Source organism: Brienomyrus brachyistius, chromosome 10, assembly GCF_023856365.1.
Source record: "Brienomyrus brachyistius isolate T26 chromosome 10, BBRACH_0.4, whole genome shotgun sequence".
NCBI lineage: Eukaryota > Metazoa > Chordata > Actinopteri > Osteoglossiformes > Mormyridae > Brienomyrus > Brienomyrus brachyistius.
Window position 1 is genome coordinate 14,751,378 of NC_064542.1, and position 15,896 is coordinate 14,767,273.

The 15,896-nt window shown below is 48.4% G+C and overlaps 1 protein-coding gene across 1 annotated transcript in view; it reads right to left on the reverse strand.

The window, feature by feature from the left end:
* The window catches only part of atrx (ATRX chromatin remodeler), a 39,789-nt gene that overhangs the window by 4,402 nt on the left and 19,491 nt on the right, over positions 1–15,896 (reverse strand). Inside the window, exons 22-31 of the mRNA XM_049027326.1 lie at positions 15,638–15,755; positions 14,124–14,254; positions 12,770–12,864; positions 12,236–12,372; positions 11,844–11,997; positions 11,646–11,746; positions 10,372–10,480; positions 9,868–10,045; positions 9,448–9,642; positions 3,453–3,602 (exon numbers count right to left, since the gene is read on the reverse strand). Of these exons, the coding sequence (XP_048883283.1) occupies positions 3,453–3,602; positions 9,448–9,642; positions 9,868–10,045; positions 10,372–10,480; positions 11,646–11,746; positions 11,844–11,997; positions 12,236–12,372; positions 12,770–12,864; positions 14,124–14,254; positions 15,638–15,755 (1,368 nt within the window). The remainder of the gene's footprint in view (positions 1–3,452; positions 3,603–9,447; positions 9,643–9,867; positions 10,046–10,371; positions 10,481–11,645; positions 11,747–11,843; positions 11,998–12,235; positions 12,373–12,769; positions 12,865–14,123; positions 14,255–15,637; positions 15,756–15,896) is intronic.

Here is a 15,896-nt window from a genome sequence, read left to right on the forward strand (position 1 = left end):
ACCCAAACCCCCTCAGCTATGTACATGGATCGCCCGGCAGCCGCTAGAATTGTCCAAAGTACTGAAGGACAGCACCGAAAAATGTTACCTACTAATACCTACTAATACGGATACGGGATCTGATGATTTTAAGTTTTGATCGATCCTGAAGACATCCATGATCCACTTTTCATGTGACTGGTAGAGTTCATGCTGCTTTATGTATGACATTTCTAAACTTCACGTAAAACTACGACGGCCAGTAAAAATGCATGTCGCAAGCCGATCCGCTCCACACCTCCTCGAGCGCCATGGCAACACTTACATTGGGCCTCATGCAAGAACTACTAGTATGAAGAGATTTGTCCGTAAGTTGCTAGTACCAGTGATATAGCAGAAGTTGCTGCATCCACCAATGTTCTCATATTTTGAATGTTCTCTTAGGTATGATCAAAATGTCCGACAAAGTCATGTGGAATTAGTCTGTTGTTATTCAGACCTATACTAGCAGCCTAAATTGTGGAAATACTTCCAATTTAAAGATTGCAGAAATTTATTCAGCTGCTGCTCCAGTTATTTCTTTAATCGTCCAATGTATTATATTTGTAAACATTTTTTGAATGTTTATGAACATTACTGCCAGTAATGCTAAAAACGCTAGGTTTCCATAATTTCTCACTAATGGATTGTATTAGTCTGAAGCAATTTTGAATTTGGAAATTCATATATACAGTAACTTTCAAATTCACGTGTGGGACGTTCACAGTTTTTGTTATTCGCATGTGATTAAACAATTAATCATATAGCATCGAAATATTAGTGATGCACAATATTAGCGTGCATAGTGCATCTTTAATATTAAAGGTCTTGGCTTGGGTACACCATGCATCTTCGCCTCAGTAACCAGCCTCCCTCACGTGTCTTTGTGGTCTTTGTCACCATAGAATCTTGGGTTTCTCACAGCGACTTTTCACCTTTGCATTACCGAGTCCAAAATTTAGTGCTCCCAGGGCATATAGCAATAACTTTATACTTAGAGGGCCATAATATAGATGGTTTGTATATTATACCAAGAGGTCTTGATAGAAAACGACTAAGTAATTTAACATACGAAATGTACAGTACAGCACCGTTTTTTTCGGAAATTGGTAATATACATTTTATGTTATCATTCAGACCAGCAGGCTTAAGCGTTGAGGATTTAGGGGAAGTATTAGTGAATTTTCACTCTGGTGGGGAGCTTCTGCCCCTGCCCTTGAGAATGAGAAAGGATTACTATATTTCATCATTATGCTGACAACATCCTGTCCGACTATACAATTCAAATCATGATATCATTCTAAATTTATTCGTATAGCCTGACGATATCGTCAGTAATATTAACGGGCTATTGATTGATTCAATATGAACATCTCAAACTGCAAAATGACTTAAATCAGGCCCTAATTTAAGGCCCCTTGATTCCATAGATGTAAAAAAAAAAAAAAAAAAAAGATATTCTTTTACGGATCTCACAAAGCACTTCAATCTCTGGACTTGTAGAGTTTTTTTCCGTATTTCATGCCATTTTTGCGACTGTACACATCCTGACATATGGGCCAGGATGCAACATTGGTCAATATTCAAAATAAACTTTAATTCAGGATTTAATGACCATTTTGAAAATAGTGTCTTTAATGCAATATTGTATTTTAAATGGTGCTAACAGGTAAGTCGTTAAGCTTCTGTGAGTCTGGATATTCTTTATAGTACATTTCAAATTTGGAAGAATCTGAATCACAACTCAGATTGTGTTATAAAGACTGTAATATGATTTGTAGGAAAGATCATCCACTCCGACACTAGGGTAACAAGACAGTCCATGTCATGGAAGACACTTTGATCTAGGACGGAATTTGTAAACCATTTCAATTAAAAGCACCTGGATCACCGAGTTCTTTCTGTGTGCTGATTGGTCAGTCTACTATAATCATGCATGTGTCACTAACATTAATGTGAAACAGCTGGAGTCTTTCAATCAAAGAGACAATCCAGTAAAAGTACAAGAAGAACTGAACTAATTAGCCAAGTACAGGAGCCTTTTAATTTTAAAAGTAGTTTGTAAAACACGAAGTACCCCATGGTGTCCTCCATGATACGGATTATCTGGACACTCTACCCTACAGACCAACATATTTTTCAGTATCTCGCATCTACTTGTATCTTAGGGGGTCTGGGTTAGACCAGCTTGAAAATGCCTGGAGTCCAGCTGGCTAACGGACTAATTTAAAGGCATTTTAAGCACCTTTTTTCATGCCACATCTCACATCCATGGTAATGAGGAACTGAAGATTGTTTCCATTGGCCATGTGATCCCAGGCACATCATGCTTGCTTTCTTGGAAGTTGTTCTATAGCTCCTGCTCCAATACTGCTAACACCAGTGTTTCCCAATCAAGTCCTCAGAGACCCACAGCCGGTCCACACTTTTGCTACCTCTGAGCTCCCGGTAGAGGAAAAACATGGACTGTCTGGCAAGGAGCTCAGAGGGAGCAAAAATATGGATCAGATTGGGAAACCTTGGCTTACAGGTATACCATGGCATTTCCTGGAAGCTAAGTTTAGCTGTACTTATGTATATTTGCTTGTTTGGCGGCATTTTTGTTTGAAAAGTACTATTTGCCTTAGGCTACGTTCACACTGCCAGCCACATCGTTCAATTCCGATTTTTTGCTCAGATCGGATTTGTCCATCTTGATGGTTCACATTCATAACTACAAGTGACCTGTATCTGACTGTAATGTGAACGCATCGGTCCTCCGAAACGTCACGCATGCACACATTGATATGTTTTTACACGGGTCAACTGCGTCACCAACAACAAAAAACGTCACATCTGTGGGACGACTCATGGCATTGAAAATGGAGGCGTTTGTAGCTCACGTATGTATCGCACTTTGCTCTGGAGGACGACAAACAGTGAATCAGCTGTACATGAGCAGGTCGAATAGGAGAAAAAAGCCAGGCGGCTAGCTTTTTCTGTTTTCGCAGTTACTGCTGGAACTGCTGCACCAAGAGATGTGTGGGTACAAGCCTGCCGGCGCAGGCTGATGATGTCAGCGCATGCGTATAAGCAAAAAGCCACATGAATTCCGATCCGAGCGTTCACATTCAGGTCACATGGCCGCGAATTGGATATGTATCCAATTTAGTATCACATATGGAAGTGACACAAATCCGATTTGAAAAGATCAGATTTGCGTGTTCACACAGCAGTGAAAAGATCAGATCTATGTCACATTAAGGTAAAAAAATCCGAGTTGAGTCACTTCAGCATGGCAGTGTAAACGTAGCCATAGACCGGCTCAACAGCGCCACCTCTATCCACCCATTTTGATCCTGAGCCACTCTAAATGAAACCATGAAATGAGGCTTAAGATACAGTTCCTGCTAGCCTAACGCTACGTCCACAGGATGGTACAGGGCTACACAAACCTTCTTCTCAGCCTCGTACTCGGCCCAGGCGGCCTTGCGGTCCTCCTCACTCAGGGCCTCCTCCTCCTTGTGGTCCAGCAGCGAGTCGTGCTCATGGTAGCCCACAATCTGCTCCTTGAAGCTGTGCAACAGCTCGGCCAGGATGGGGTCCTGTGAGAGAAGTGGGGGGGGGACAGGTTTAAGGCCCCACGATCAAAGCTAAAACCCTTAGACCTTAACCACAGCAGAGAAGATGGGGTGCCAGTTTGCAGTGATTCATGAAGTTTCGTTAGCACTAGTCAATGACCCTGGAAAACTGAAACTCCTGGCTCCATGTCTGCTTGAATGAAATCAAATATTAAGATTAATACCATTAATCTGATTAAATATTTGGGCAGCTGGTTAGCACCCACGTCATGCAGCTGCTGGAGCGAGCGCCCCATAGCGGACACGTTTTGAAAGGATTCAGAGGGTTTTCATGTGATTCTGGGTTTCCATGGCAACACTGTTATTGAAAACAATACCTGAGTATAAAAAAAAAAAAAAAAAAGATTCTCGGCCAAGCAAGTTCATGTAAACGTGGTTTAAATTACGCTACGCCCTACGTGTTTGCTTTTCTTTGTCTCGCCTTTACGTTAAATGGACTCCACGCTCTGGAAACCGTTGCACGTTGTTCCCCTGCATCCTGCGCCTGTTTGATGTCAAGCTCCTCCTACTCTCCCCCAACTCCGCCTACTTCCACTGAAGAGTGACAATGATTTCACCTCTGCAAACAAAATTAATCATAAAAGTCAAAGTCGGAGTAAAAAGAAGAAAATGAAAGAAGAAGAAAAAAGACTTGCTAGAAAATTAAGGATTGATTGCGAGCTAGCTTTGCATCAGGCTTGAATAAACAGAAAATAAACAGACGACCCAACAGGGCGAAACCAGATCCATGGCTGGGAGGAGAGTTATGAACAGTAAGGATCAGGCTCTATTTTTGGGTGGAACGAAACAAAACGAAAGATAACGTGACCGAGACAGGTAACAATAACAGAGGCATGCTTTCCAGATGACGCCGGGGAGGTGTAATGCACTGCAGAACGACGGACCCCGAGCTCACAAGGCCTCGCCGCTAAGTGGCTCTGATGGCCGGAAAACAAAAACATGTGGCAGCAACGAGCTCAATCACGATGGCAGTGGCCCACCCCCTGAGAGAGAGTCAGAAAATGGCAGAGCAGACGTGCGCCTGGCCCAGTTCAGACGCAGAGGGGGCTCGCCTCTATCTCAGGCATAGGGCCATATTACTACAAGATTTACAGAGTGGACAGAGGGGTGACAGACTTTCCCACGCGTGGTGGGAGAGGTGTGGAGACGGGGCTATGCATGCACAGAGAAGATACGCCATGGATGCTTGTTAGAATGTGAGCTCCTGGAGGGGGGGGGGGGGGGTCGGGCAATCTGATGATTAAACCACTTGCTTACATCTCCCACAAACACAGGCCCTCTCTGTGCTCTCATTTCCAGCGAACCCCAAGTTAAGCCTTATCGGAACCGTGTCCAATTCCAGGGCCATAAATGGGTCACGGAGTCTCGGGGTCAGATGGCAGTATGGCAGTCCTGGGTTTGTGGGAGGGGGGGGCAATGGGTGCAGAGAGACTCCTAATTAATTTCTGGGCTGAGCTTCCAGGGTGGTCCGGTCTCTCTCTGAGCTGCTCGGAACACATGCGCCTCTTATGTCTGAACTAATAAGGAGCTGCTTCTCCCCCCATGTGGGCTGCCTGCTAACCTGCCGGGTAAGGAGACGTCCCCCTCCCCCCTCCGCAAAAACCGCCGGGTGGATTCCCAACGGGAGAAATGTAAACGACCAGACCGCAGTAAGCAAGCCTCCTGGCTGGAAGCAGAAAACAGACACCACAGTTAGGGATCTCCAGGGGCATGAAAATGCGTGCCTGCATCGGGTCCCAGGTGAACGGCAGCCACAGGACGGTGCAGCACTGGGCTGCAGCACCTCACACGGCATGGAGGCCAGCCTACACACACCCTGTCCCTTTCCTGGGCCTTGCACATGTTGTGTAATGGTAAATAACTTAGTCTATCCAAGGTAATCGATTTCTCTTGCCTTTATCTTGAATGGTACTGCTGGTGCAGCATATGAAGCACTAGGGCAGCTGGCTGGAAAGCGCTTGGGTGGGGGGAGGGAAGAGTAAAATTAACACAAAAGCAGAAAGGGAAATTGACAGGTGCCTGAAGTGCATTAAAAACCAGAGGTGAGCGAACAAACAGTCCTCCCACAAATGATGCTAATCATCACATTTATCAGAGCCTCTGTAAGGTCGTGCTTAATGCTGACCTGATTGCGGGCACGAGCTCTACTGCCCCGTTCCGCTATGCCAAAAAAAGCTGGCCAGAGGCAGAAGGTGCCGTGCCAGGGGGCACTGCTCAGGGCAGGGGAAGCACTTGTCAGGCAGCAGGGTTGTACTTTTGCATACATCTATACAACCTGATCATTTTATGGAAAGATATTTTTAATGGCTATAGGTTGTAATGACAATTTTTGCTATTCCCCAAGCATGCTAGGGCGCTAAACATTAAAAACTGACCCTTCTAAGCAGTACGACCTCACTTCTAACAGGGACGTCATTTCAGATTTTCATCTTTAGTCAATGATTCAGAGTAGAAAATGCTGAAGTATTACATCATTAGAAAAGGATGCAGGTCTGTTAGCTGCCGCGAAGCCCTAGGGGAACAGCCCAGTGTGAGAAGCATGGGAGGGGGCTGTGATATTTGTAATACCAAACCTCTGTCTGTCAATGCCGAGCTCCCAGCTACAGGCGAGTGGCATGCAGCTTGGTGTAAACACCGCTGTAGGTCCAGCACTTCCGACTGGGCTGAATGCCCAATAGTGCGTCTCCCAGCCTCTGATGGCAGCCGGCAAATTTGGAGCACCACAGAGTCCGAAAGGGCCTCACTGTATTCCCGGAGCCTGCAACCATGCTCCCTGCCACAAAGGACTAGAGGAAGGTGGTAGATCTTCCTCAGCGCCGTTATAGCCCTGCACTTAAGGAACCAGGCTGTTTTCAGGATGAAGTGCGGACCAAACCCAACATCTGAGCTGGCTCATTAGAAGCGAATTCCTGTACCTAATTAAAAACACGGAGGCCTGCCCCGCTGCACAGGATGAGCCCCGGGGGGCAGGATAACGGTAGCAAATGACCCCTTTTCCCATCTGCAACCTGCTGGGATAGCTTCAGCATTATCCCACCCTCCATTCTATCCGGGCAGCGGTTCTGAATCATCAGCAGGACCAGACCTGCAGCACAGCTCAACCACCCCCCACCCGACAATGGCTACTCAAAGCCCCCCAGGCAGAATTGGACTGCGGTGTGGGCGGATCTCATGCCGCCCTCCGGTGTTCCTCTTTGTCATTACAGAACAACAGATTTCCTTTGTCTCCAATTAGTTCCTCTGAAGATTATAAAGACATTTTTTGTTGGGGTTTGAGGTCGGGAGGGGTGATAAATTAGATACCTGTTTTGACCTGCTCAAATGAGGGTAAGATACTGGCTTTTTTTGCCTTTTAAATGATGGCAGGCCATGTTTGGGTTAAAGACGGGGGAGATGTAGCCAGTCCCAAAGACAACCTCAAGCACTGGGGGTGGATATGACTGGGCTGCAACTCCTGGATTGTCTTGTACAGTGAAATGGCTCTCTGAGGAAGAGACAGCCTCCCCATGACGGCATGATCCCATTACGTGCAGACATTGGCCGGCACACTTCGAAGGAAAACCTTCATTCTTCCCACCCAGAAATGTTTAACCCAAGGAATTGCCTTCTGACCTCTTGTCAACTGTAAACATTAACTAATCAGGATATCTGAACACCATCCTTCAAAAAAAATAAAATAAATAATATTTCCTGATGTGTTCCCTATATCAACCAACTTATTTACTATTAAATCGATGACTCAGAAGTTTCTGATGGGAAGGCAGTTACTAACCTCACACCTGCCCCTCAGGACATAGGAGAACATCACCCAGACCCTCAAATGTGTCCACAAATACAGGCAGACACATGCGTGCAACATGGGTGGCTATGAGTAACTCCATACCAGATTCTTAGCCATGTCTTCTGAATTTATCCATTACAGAAAAATGCAGACTTTTTTGGCCACGCTACTGGAGAGCAACTTCAAACGAGCGGGTGCCCTTTGCAAGTTAGGGCTGCCTTGCATTTATAAGACATTCGGGTACAGCTCTATGGTGGGACCATGTATTAAAAAAAAACGATGAGTACATCTCGCGGACCGAAACGTCCATAATCAGCCGCTCCGCAGTGTTCAAAGTAAAGGCCGTGACTTGTGATTATCCGCTCGCGACTTCAGAGGTATGTCTAACGACTACCCCGGTGGTATTTGACGTCCCGGAATCGCTCACATAAATGAAGTCAAAACAGAGTCGCGCAGCTGTTCCCCCGGCAGCAGCTGCGGAGCAGACGACCCTGCAGGCAGGACGCTCCGCCTGAGAGCCTGGGCACTGCTGGACGCCAAATCTAGGGCTCTCATGCCATGTTCTTTTAAGACCTACCTGATCAGCGCCTGCGGTAAATCGCAACAGCTACTCATGCTACCCAGACATCAGGTGAACAAGAGAGTTTGGGGCATGAAATGTCACCATGATATCTTTGGTAGATCTTCGATTACTATTATCTTTCATAGTTCCAACCAGGAAATGCTCATTTTTGACAAATATTAATGACCTCACTCCTTCCTGGAAGCCATGCTTTTCAAAAGGTATTAGAGAATGTTACTAATTCAACAATTAAAGTACACATAAGGTTATTTGTCCCCATCATCAAGTCCACTTTGGTAGACAAATTCTATCTGTATGACAAACAACAGTATCTAGAAGAAGAACTCCAATCTTGAAACAAAGATATTAATGCATATGTGACATTATGAGCTCTTCCAGTCAAGAAGGAATGTCCTGGAAATAGCAATCAGTTTTGTCTGGTCAGTCCCGTGATTTAACACATGCTCGCTTACTGTTTATGATCTCAGAGGGGGTGACTGTAGGCTCCAGAGGCCATCAGCTTGCTTAATTTCTGCCTTATTCCCTGCTCTAGCTCAACACACAAACACCATACCGATGTTTACTAGGCCCTGGAGGGTTTGACACCATCATCCACAATTGACCCACTGCACAAATGAGTTGGGGCTTCCTTCTGGGTCCATATGTTTTAAGGGTTACCAGGCTAAGGAAAAGATACCCAAATGGGAACTATTTTTATGATCACATTGGTCGGGGGTCGGTAATGGCTTGAGAGGGCCCACTATATCTGCAGGAAGGGTTAGCTGCTTGGAGTCTGAGTTGATGCCATGATCGTAAACAAGAAAGTCAAGTCGGGGTCAAAGGGCAATCGCTCAAAGCTAAAAGCTCCACAGGTAGAACCTCCACCTAGTGCAGCAAAGAACATGGGTTGTATAGAGAACAAAAACAGCAAAAAAAAGAGGCGTGAAGCTCATGATGTTCATGAGGTCACACCAAATGAAGCCAGATAAGAATCTCGCAGCAGAATTCCTGAAAGGTCACCTAGAGTGACATCCTGTGGAAAAAACAAATGATTATATATCTGAGGTAAGAACCGTTAAAAGCAAGAAACACAGACCCACCCCACCCCCCCAACATACTGCTGAACACCACTGTCAGCTCGTAAAACCCCAGGACCTCTCCTCAGCACTGGCGCACCTGCACCCACCGAAAATAAACGAGGCTATGCCACTCACGAAAACAGCTGCACATCTCCGGATGTGGGTGTGCAAACCCTTAGTGCGAGGACCGGCCGGAGATGAGTAGAGATCAACCCCCGGATTTGGCTTAGGCCGGGGGAGGGGGGGGTGCGGTGGAGCGTGGGCTGGACGTCAACTCAGGCCAACGTTACAACCCTCCTTGTCATGCAACACCACTGGTAAACTCGACGGAACAGTTAACAACAATTTCTGGCGCATAAATCACCACGCTATGAGCTCAGGCCTCACCTTAGGCAGCATGGGCGTGGCCCGCTTGCTCTTTTTCTCCGAGTTGGGCTCGTCCAACTGGTCGGGCTCGAATGTGTAGAGTTCGGTGAGCTCGTTCATGGTAAAGTGGCGCTCGATCTGCTGCCGGTCCACCACTCGGAAGGACAGCGACTGTTTGGTCACCTGCCGGTCGTAGATCTTCTCCTCCATGGTTCCCTGTGGAGAAACGGCCATCAGCCGATCGGTGTGGCGGAGGGTCAGTTCCCGGAAAATACTGTCAACTACATGTCCCCCCCTCCCCCCCCAGATAAATTTAATTCTCAGAATCGTGCAAGAACTGCCCCTCATATCTGCTTTCATGACAGTCTGTGTCTTGTTTTATGCGCTCGTGTGAATGAGCCACACACCAAAGGGATTGTGGGAGACCGAGTCGGTATTTACCTGCGCCAAGAACCGGTACACGAACACGGGCTTCAGCTGGCCGAACCGGTACACCCTGAAGATACTCTGAACGTCGTAGGAGGGGTTCCACGAGGCGTCAAAAATAATGACCCTGTTAGCAGCTACTAGGTTGATTCCGAGAGACCCAGCTCTCGTGGAGATGAGAAATAAACGACCCCTGGGGGCGCAGGAAAAAAAAAAAAACGCAACAGTTATTCCAAGGAATAACGTTCTTCTAATAAATGTCTGTTCCGAGATGTAACATCTGGCAGACATAAGTGACCAAATGAGGATATGTAGTTGATCAGCTGCAACCCTGTGTAGCTTAGCCAGGACCAGACAGACAACTTTAGGTACGACCACAAATCTGCAAAAGGAGAGCTTTCTGTCACCTGGAGCCTTCTAACACAGAAAACGCTTTCCAGTCACATGCAGGAGGCGGCCATCACCGGACTTTCTAGGTGGGGGGTGCAACTCAATGGCATCACAAACGGGCAGTTTTACCGCGTGTTGCTGGTGTCATTGAAGTCTTCGGCCCACTTTTTCCTGGTCGTAGCGTTAGTGGACCCGTCCAGGCGGTAGTAGTCGATGTTTCGGAACCACTTCCCATCTCCTGCGAGAGTGAGGTGGGGGAAGGGAGAAAAAAAAGAAATATATTTTTAAAAAGCCCGTCATTTGCAGCTGGTAGGGGTTCCGCACAGGGCAGCATCAAAGCAGGAGATGTTCACAAATCGATGCAGCATGACAAACAGATGAGAAAGGGAGGCCTGTGGATTTGTGCCTGGGGCAGCAGGACACTCAGAGACCCAAGTGAAAAATTGTGTTCAGGTATTTATGGGGGGGGCACATGGGTGGGGGGGGGCTCAGGCTTTAATATGGCCGCTCCTTCTTCTGGTGTTCACGACCGGCATTTGAACGTGTTTCCAATTACAGGGCTGTGATCTTTTCGTTATAAATTGCAAACCCTTAAGCAAACATTTTTAGCCGAATTAAAAAAAAAGGGGGGGGGGGGAGTCAAGGTCTAATCATTTTCAAAATGAAAGTAAAAACAGCTGCAGCAGTTTAATTAGGAACATGACCTTATGGCTGGAGGCTGCACAACTGAGTGTGAGTGTTTGTATGTGTGTGTTCCCACATGTGTATGCATCTCAGCTCCTCTGTAAAGTCAAGTGTCAGTTCTGTCGCCTTGGAGTCCGCAGACATGTGGACACACATGTGTTGGGTGATGCCAGATATGCTATTTGCCTGGAGGTCCATGGTATCTCCACATATGTATCCATTAAGTAGACCCAGGAGGCCCAGGACAGCAATCGGAACCAGCAGGAGTCGGACCTCAGATATGGGGCAAGATAAAGCCGGCTAGTGGAGTGGCCGTGCAGACGCACAAGATCTGAATTAAGGCCACATGGATTGGGGCTGGCGTGTAAGAGCACCGCTCTGCAGGTCACCCGTCACAACTACAAGAGATGGGCTTTACAGCTGGTCCTCATTCTATAACAGTGATGAGGGAGTAAGCCCAGAGCTCACTACCGGGTCTTGGCAGGACTTAATGAATGAATAAATAAAAATACAAACAAACGGAACCAGCAGAGGAATATCCATCAGTACTCAATCATCAACATCACCTTGGAAACGGAGTCAGGATGGGATGGTTCAGAATGTGAGGACTAAAGCTATTCCAGAAGGCTTTAACGCCACAAAGCGAGGCTGTAACAGGGTGTACAGAAGTCCCGCAGATCCCAGCCCAGAGCACCCTACCCTCTCCCACTGCAGCCCACCTTTATACAGAGAGGGCTTCTCCTCTTCCTTTGCCCTGCAGGCCAGCTCCAAGAAGTCTTCAATCAGGTCTAACGAAATGAGGGACTGGCTGAACACCAGGCTAGAAGTGCGACAGGGAGGAATCACCATCAGACAAAGGGGTCACATGACTACAGATGGCAGAACCTCCAGCACGTTCTTCGCATAACGAGACTTACACTTTGTCGTTAAGCTCCTCCGCCATCCGGAGAATTTCAAAAAGAAGCATTATCTTTCCGGAATGTTCCAAAATCTCGGCGTCAGCTTCCGTCACAAAATCTTTGTGCCAGTCAGGAGAGGGACTACCGGGGCCTGAGCTAGAGGTCGCTTTCACTGTTGGGAGACCAAGAAAAAGGGTCGGATGGGCTTCACAAAGACGGCCGTGGTCTCCTTCGCTTCACGGCCTGCACTCTAGCCAACTGTAATCAGTATTAAATTGCATCCCCAGTAATTAATAATTCTGTTGACCAACAGAGTCACAGCTGACAGTTACGGTTTACAAATGCACACAATAATTGAGGGGGGGGAGGGGTGAATGATCCCCCTATGGGGGGCGAGGTAGAAGGACTACCATCTTCCACAGGCTCCGCCCGGTTCCGCCCCTCAGGGTTGCCGCCTCGGGAGCTAGTGTTCCACTCTTTGATCACTTCCAGGTCGTCGCTGTCCGATTCGTCCATGCTGGCCTTCTTTCCCTTCCCTCGCTTCTTCCTGCGTACAGTCATGGATTGGGGGCGGGGGGAGAGAAGGGTGGTTAGTGGAGGGGGGGGGGGGGGGCCTGTTCAGTCTATGAACGGCACACTTCTCCTTGCCTGCATCCTGGCCAGAACACGGTAAACACTAAACATTAATGACTCTGGGGCCTGGTTTGGACGAGTCCCCTCTGCCCAATAAACACTATTGCAGCTCCGCATGCGAAGGAGCTATCCTGGGGCCGTTTGAGGAACGGGTTCAGTCACAGCATAAAAATTTCAAAGTGATACCTATGTCTGACTTAAGAGGTAAGTACATTTGAGTTACTGTCCCCCATCACTCAAAAAAAAAATCTAGCTCTGTATGAGACGGGGCGCCCCCTGGAGGTCTGGCATGCCCATGGAGCTGCACATACTTTTTCGTCTTCTCATCTTCTGAGGTGAGGCTCATGGACGACTCGTCTGTTTCTGACGCGATGAACTCCTCCATGCTGTCCTCGTCAAAGTAGCCCTGTGGTGAGAGAGCAGAATCCGTTACAGGTGCGGACTCGGACACGAAACGACCAACCCATCCGACATCAGCGGAATTTAAAGACCCCCGAGAGAAGCTAAAGGATTGTGTTAGAAAGCTGCTGTCCCCCCAGTTGGTTATATGACTCTTAAATAAATATAAAATATAAATATAAATAAAAACACTAGGGACCTCAGTCCTTAACAAGATCACTGACTCCGATTATGGCGTATAAAACCTGGACTGCCCAAAACACGAAAAAATTATAATAATGAACATCTACAATCTCGCACTTCATGTGTGAACCAAAAGTCTCCACACAGGGGAGTGGAGGGGGGCTGTCCACAGACTGTCGAGACAGGGAAAAATCCCATAATAACAGCTACAGGTGGCCTTTCAGCTCGGGGGAGCTGGCTCACACGGTCACCTTTGCTGACAAGCTGCAAAATAATATCACAGCGTATAATTTGAAGAGAAGCCCTAAAACATAATCCAGAACACTTGTGCAAATTCTCACGGTCGGGTTACACTATGCGGAGAGGGGCGGGCACAGACTGGACCCAATGCAAGCTTCCGTCATCATAGACGGAGCCGGAAATCGCAGTGGAAACGACTGGCAGCCGACCAGCGCGTGCGAGTGCCACAGATCGACACCCACCATCCCACCTGGTCTTGCCTTCAGACCCCCTCATGTTGTATCGCTGACCCACCCATCCATCCATCCATCCATCCATCCATCCATCCACCCATCCATCCATCCATCCATTTTCCAAACCGCTTATCCTACTGGGTCGCGGGGGGTCCGGAGCCTATCCCGGAAGCAATGAGCACAAGGCAAGGAACAACCCAGGATGGGGGGCCAGCCCATCGCAGGGCACACTCACACCATTCACTCACACATACACACCTATGGGCAATTTAGTAACTCCAATTAGCCTCGGCATGTCTTTGGACTGTCGGGGGAAACCGGAGTACCCGGAGGAAACCCCACGACGACATGGGGAGAACATGCAAACTCCACACACATGTAACCCAGGCGGAGACTCGAACCCGGGTCCCAGAGGTGTGAGGCAACAGTGCTAACCACTGCACCACCATGCCGCCCCTGTATCGTTGGCCTTGCCTCTCTATTCACCTTTCCACAGAAACTGATGAGTTTGGGGAAACTGCCGAATAACCCCCCCCCCCAGATGGGGCAGATGAGGAAGGCAGCATGCCCGCCTTTTCCGTGCCCCCCCCCCCCGGCTCGCTTTCCTCACCTTGTTTTCTTTGCTGATGTAGTCCAGCTGAAGACACCAGGGATGGGTCCAGATTCTGCTGAGTATCTGGAAATCCTGGAAGAGCTTGGTCCCGGCCCGCCCCCGGCCCCCCTCCAGCGTGGAGCCGACACCTGTGCAGAGATTGGGGGTGAGAGGTGGGGGCGTCACGCGGCATCGCCACACTGAGCCGCGAGACTAAAACAAGCCCCGCAGCTGTGGCCTCCACAGGGGCAGGTGCAACTGGCACCAAACACTGAACATGCTGGGGTGGGGGGGGCGGTGGCGATATATTAAAGTCACATAACTTAGCGGCAGAAGATGGGCGGCATTTCAGACAAAGGCCTTTGTCTGTGTCTAACTAGCATTTACCGCTACAGGAGAGCGGCCACTAAGTACCTGTCCCCATCAGACTCGGGCTAATTAAAGGCTGGGCAACTTTTATTTGGAAGCTACACTTGTTTTTGTCAGACTTGGGGCTAAAATAAAAGAGCAATTTGTAAGGAAGAATATCCATTAAAAATCAGTCCAGAGTGATCTGTTCCTTGACCCGACCCCAACGTTCCTCCTCCTCACCACGGTGAAATATTTAAAACGGCAGGGGGGGGGGGGGTCGCTGTGCCAGCCCGGTGGTCCCCAGGAAGATGGGGGGGGGGGGGGGGGGGGGCAGCTGTGGCTCACGGGGCTCGTTCACAGTCACAACACGGTCAGGGCTTGCAGGAGGCTCAACGTGAAACAGACTAATGAGTGGGGGGGGGCCTCTCCCAGGGCGCATTGTTATAAAGGGATGTGGGAACCTGTGTGAATGATGCCCCCTTGCCTTGCCAGCTGCCTCCCACACCACACTCCCCACCGGAGACCTCACCGCTCGGCAACACAGGGTAACGGAGGCGTGCAGCACACAAACAGCAGTAACACAACAGACTCATAACTCACAAAGCAATTAAACCCACTCTATTACTAAACTCAAAACACAACTAGACCCTTAACATAATTAAACCCATGACTAACCACCTACCACAGGAAAACTCACAAGGAGAATAAGCACAGAAAAACCATCACACAGACGCATGACTAAACCATAACATCACTATACCCACAAAGACGCTTGAAAACAAATAAAGTTGTAACAGAGGCTAAACATCAGGATAAATGCAGCATCGCCTTCACCCATAACGCAAATGAACCCTGAACATGTTCTAAGATTCCAAATTCAACTCTAAACTGCAGCCCACTGCACGCAGGGAAACCTCTCAACCGACCCAAATTCCACCCATATTTCCCCAGACCCCTGTGTTAAAATCAGAACCCGGTTTAACTTCGGTTGGAGGTTTTTGGTGCCAGCGAGCCTGGAAGACGACAGCGTGTATGACACGTAATTGGGGGGGGGGGGGGGAATCAAACGGAAACTATGTAAGGAAGGCAACCGTCAGTGACAGCCTTCGCATCAAACGTGAGCGGACAGAGAAACGGACGGCAGGCCACTGGTCACTGGACTTGGGCCGCGAGGCCGCTACCTGTGAAGTGTTCCAAGTAATAGCGGTACAGCTTGCACTGGATGGGCGTCACGCGCACTGCCAGCACGTACTCGTGCTTCGGCGGGAGGAACTTGGTCAGGGCCGTGTAGTCTCGCCTCTGAGGGGAGGGGGGAATGAGGCCGTGGGGGCAGGGAGAGACAGGGAGTGGTAAACAGGGAACAAGAGGAGGTCAGTGCAAGGTACGGAATTGTGAACAGTTAGGGAAGTCTGCTTGCTTATAATACACACACACACACAC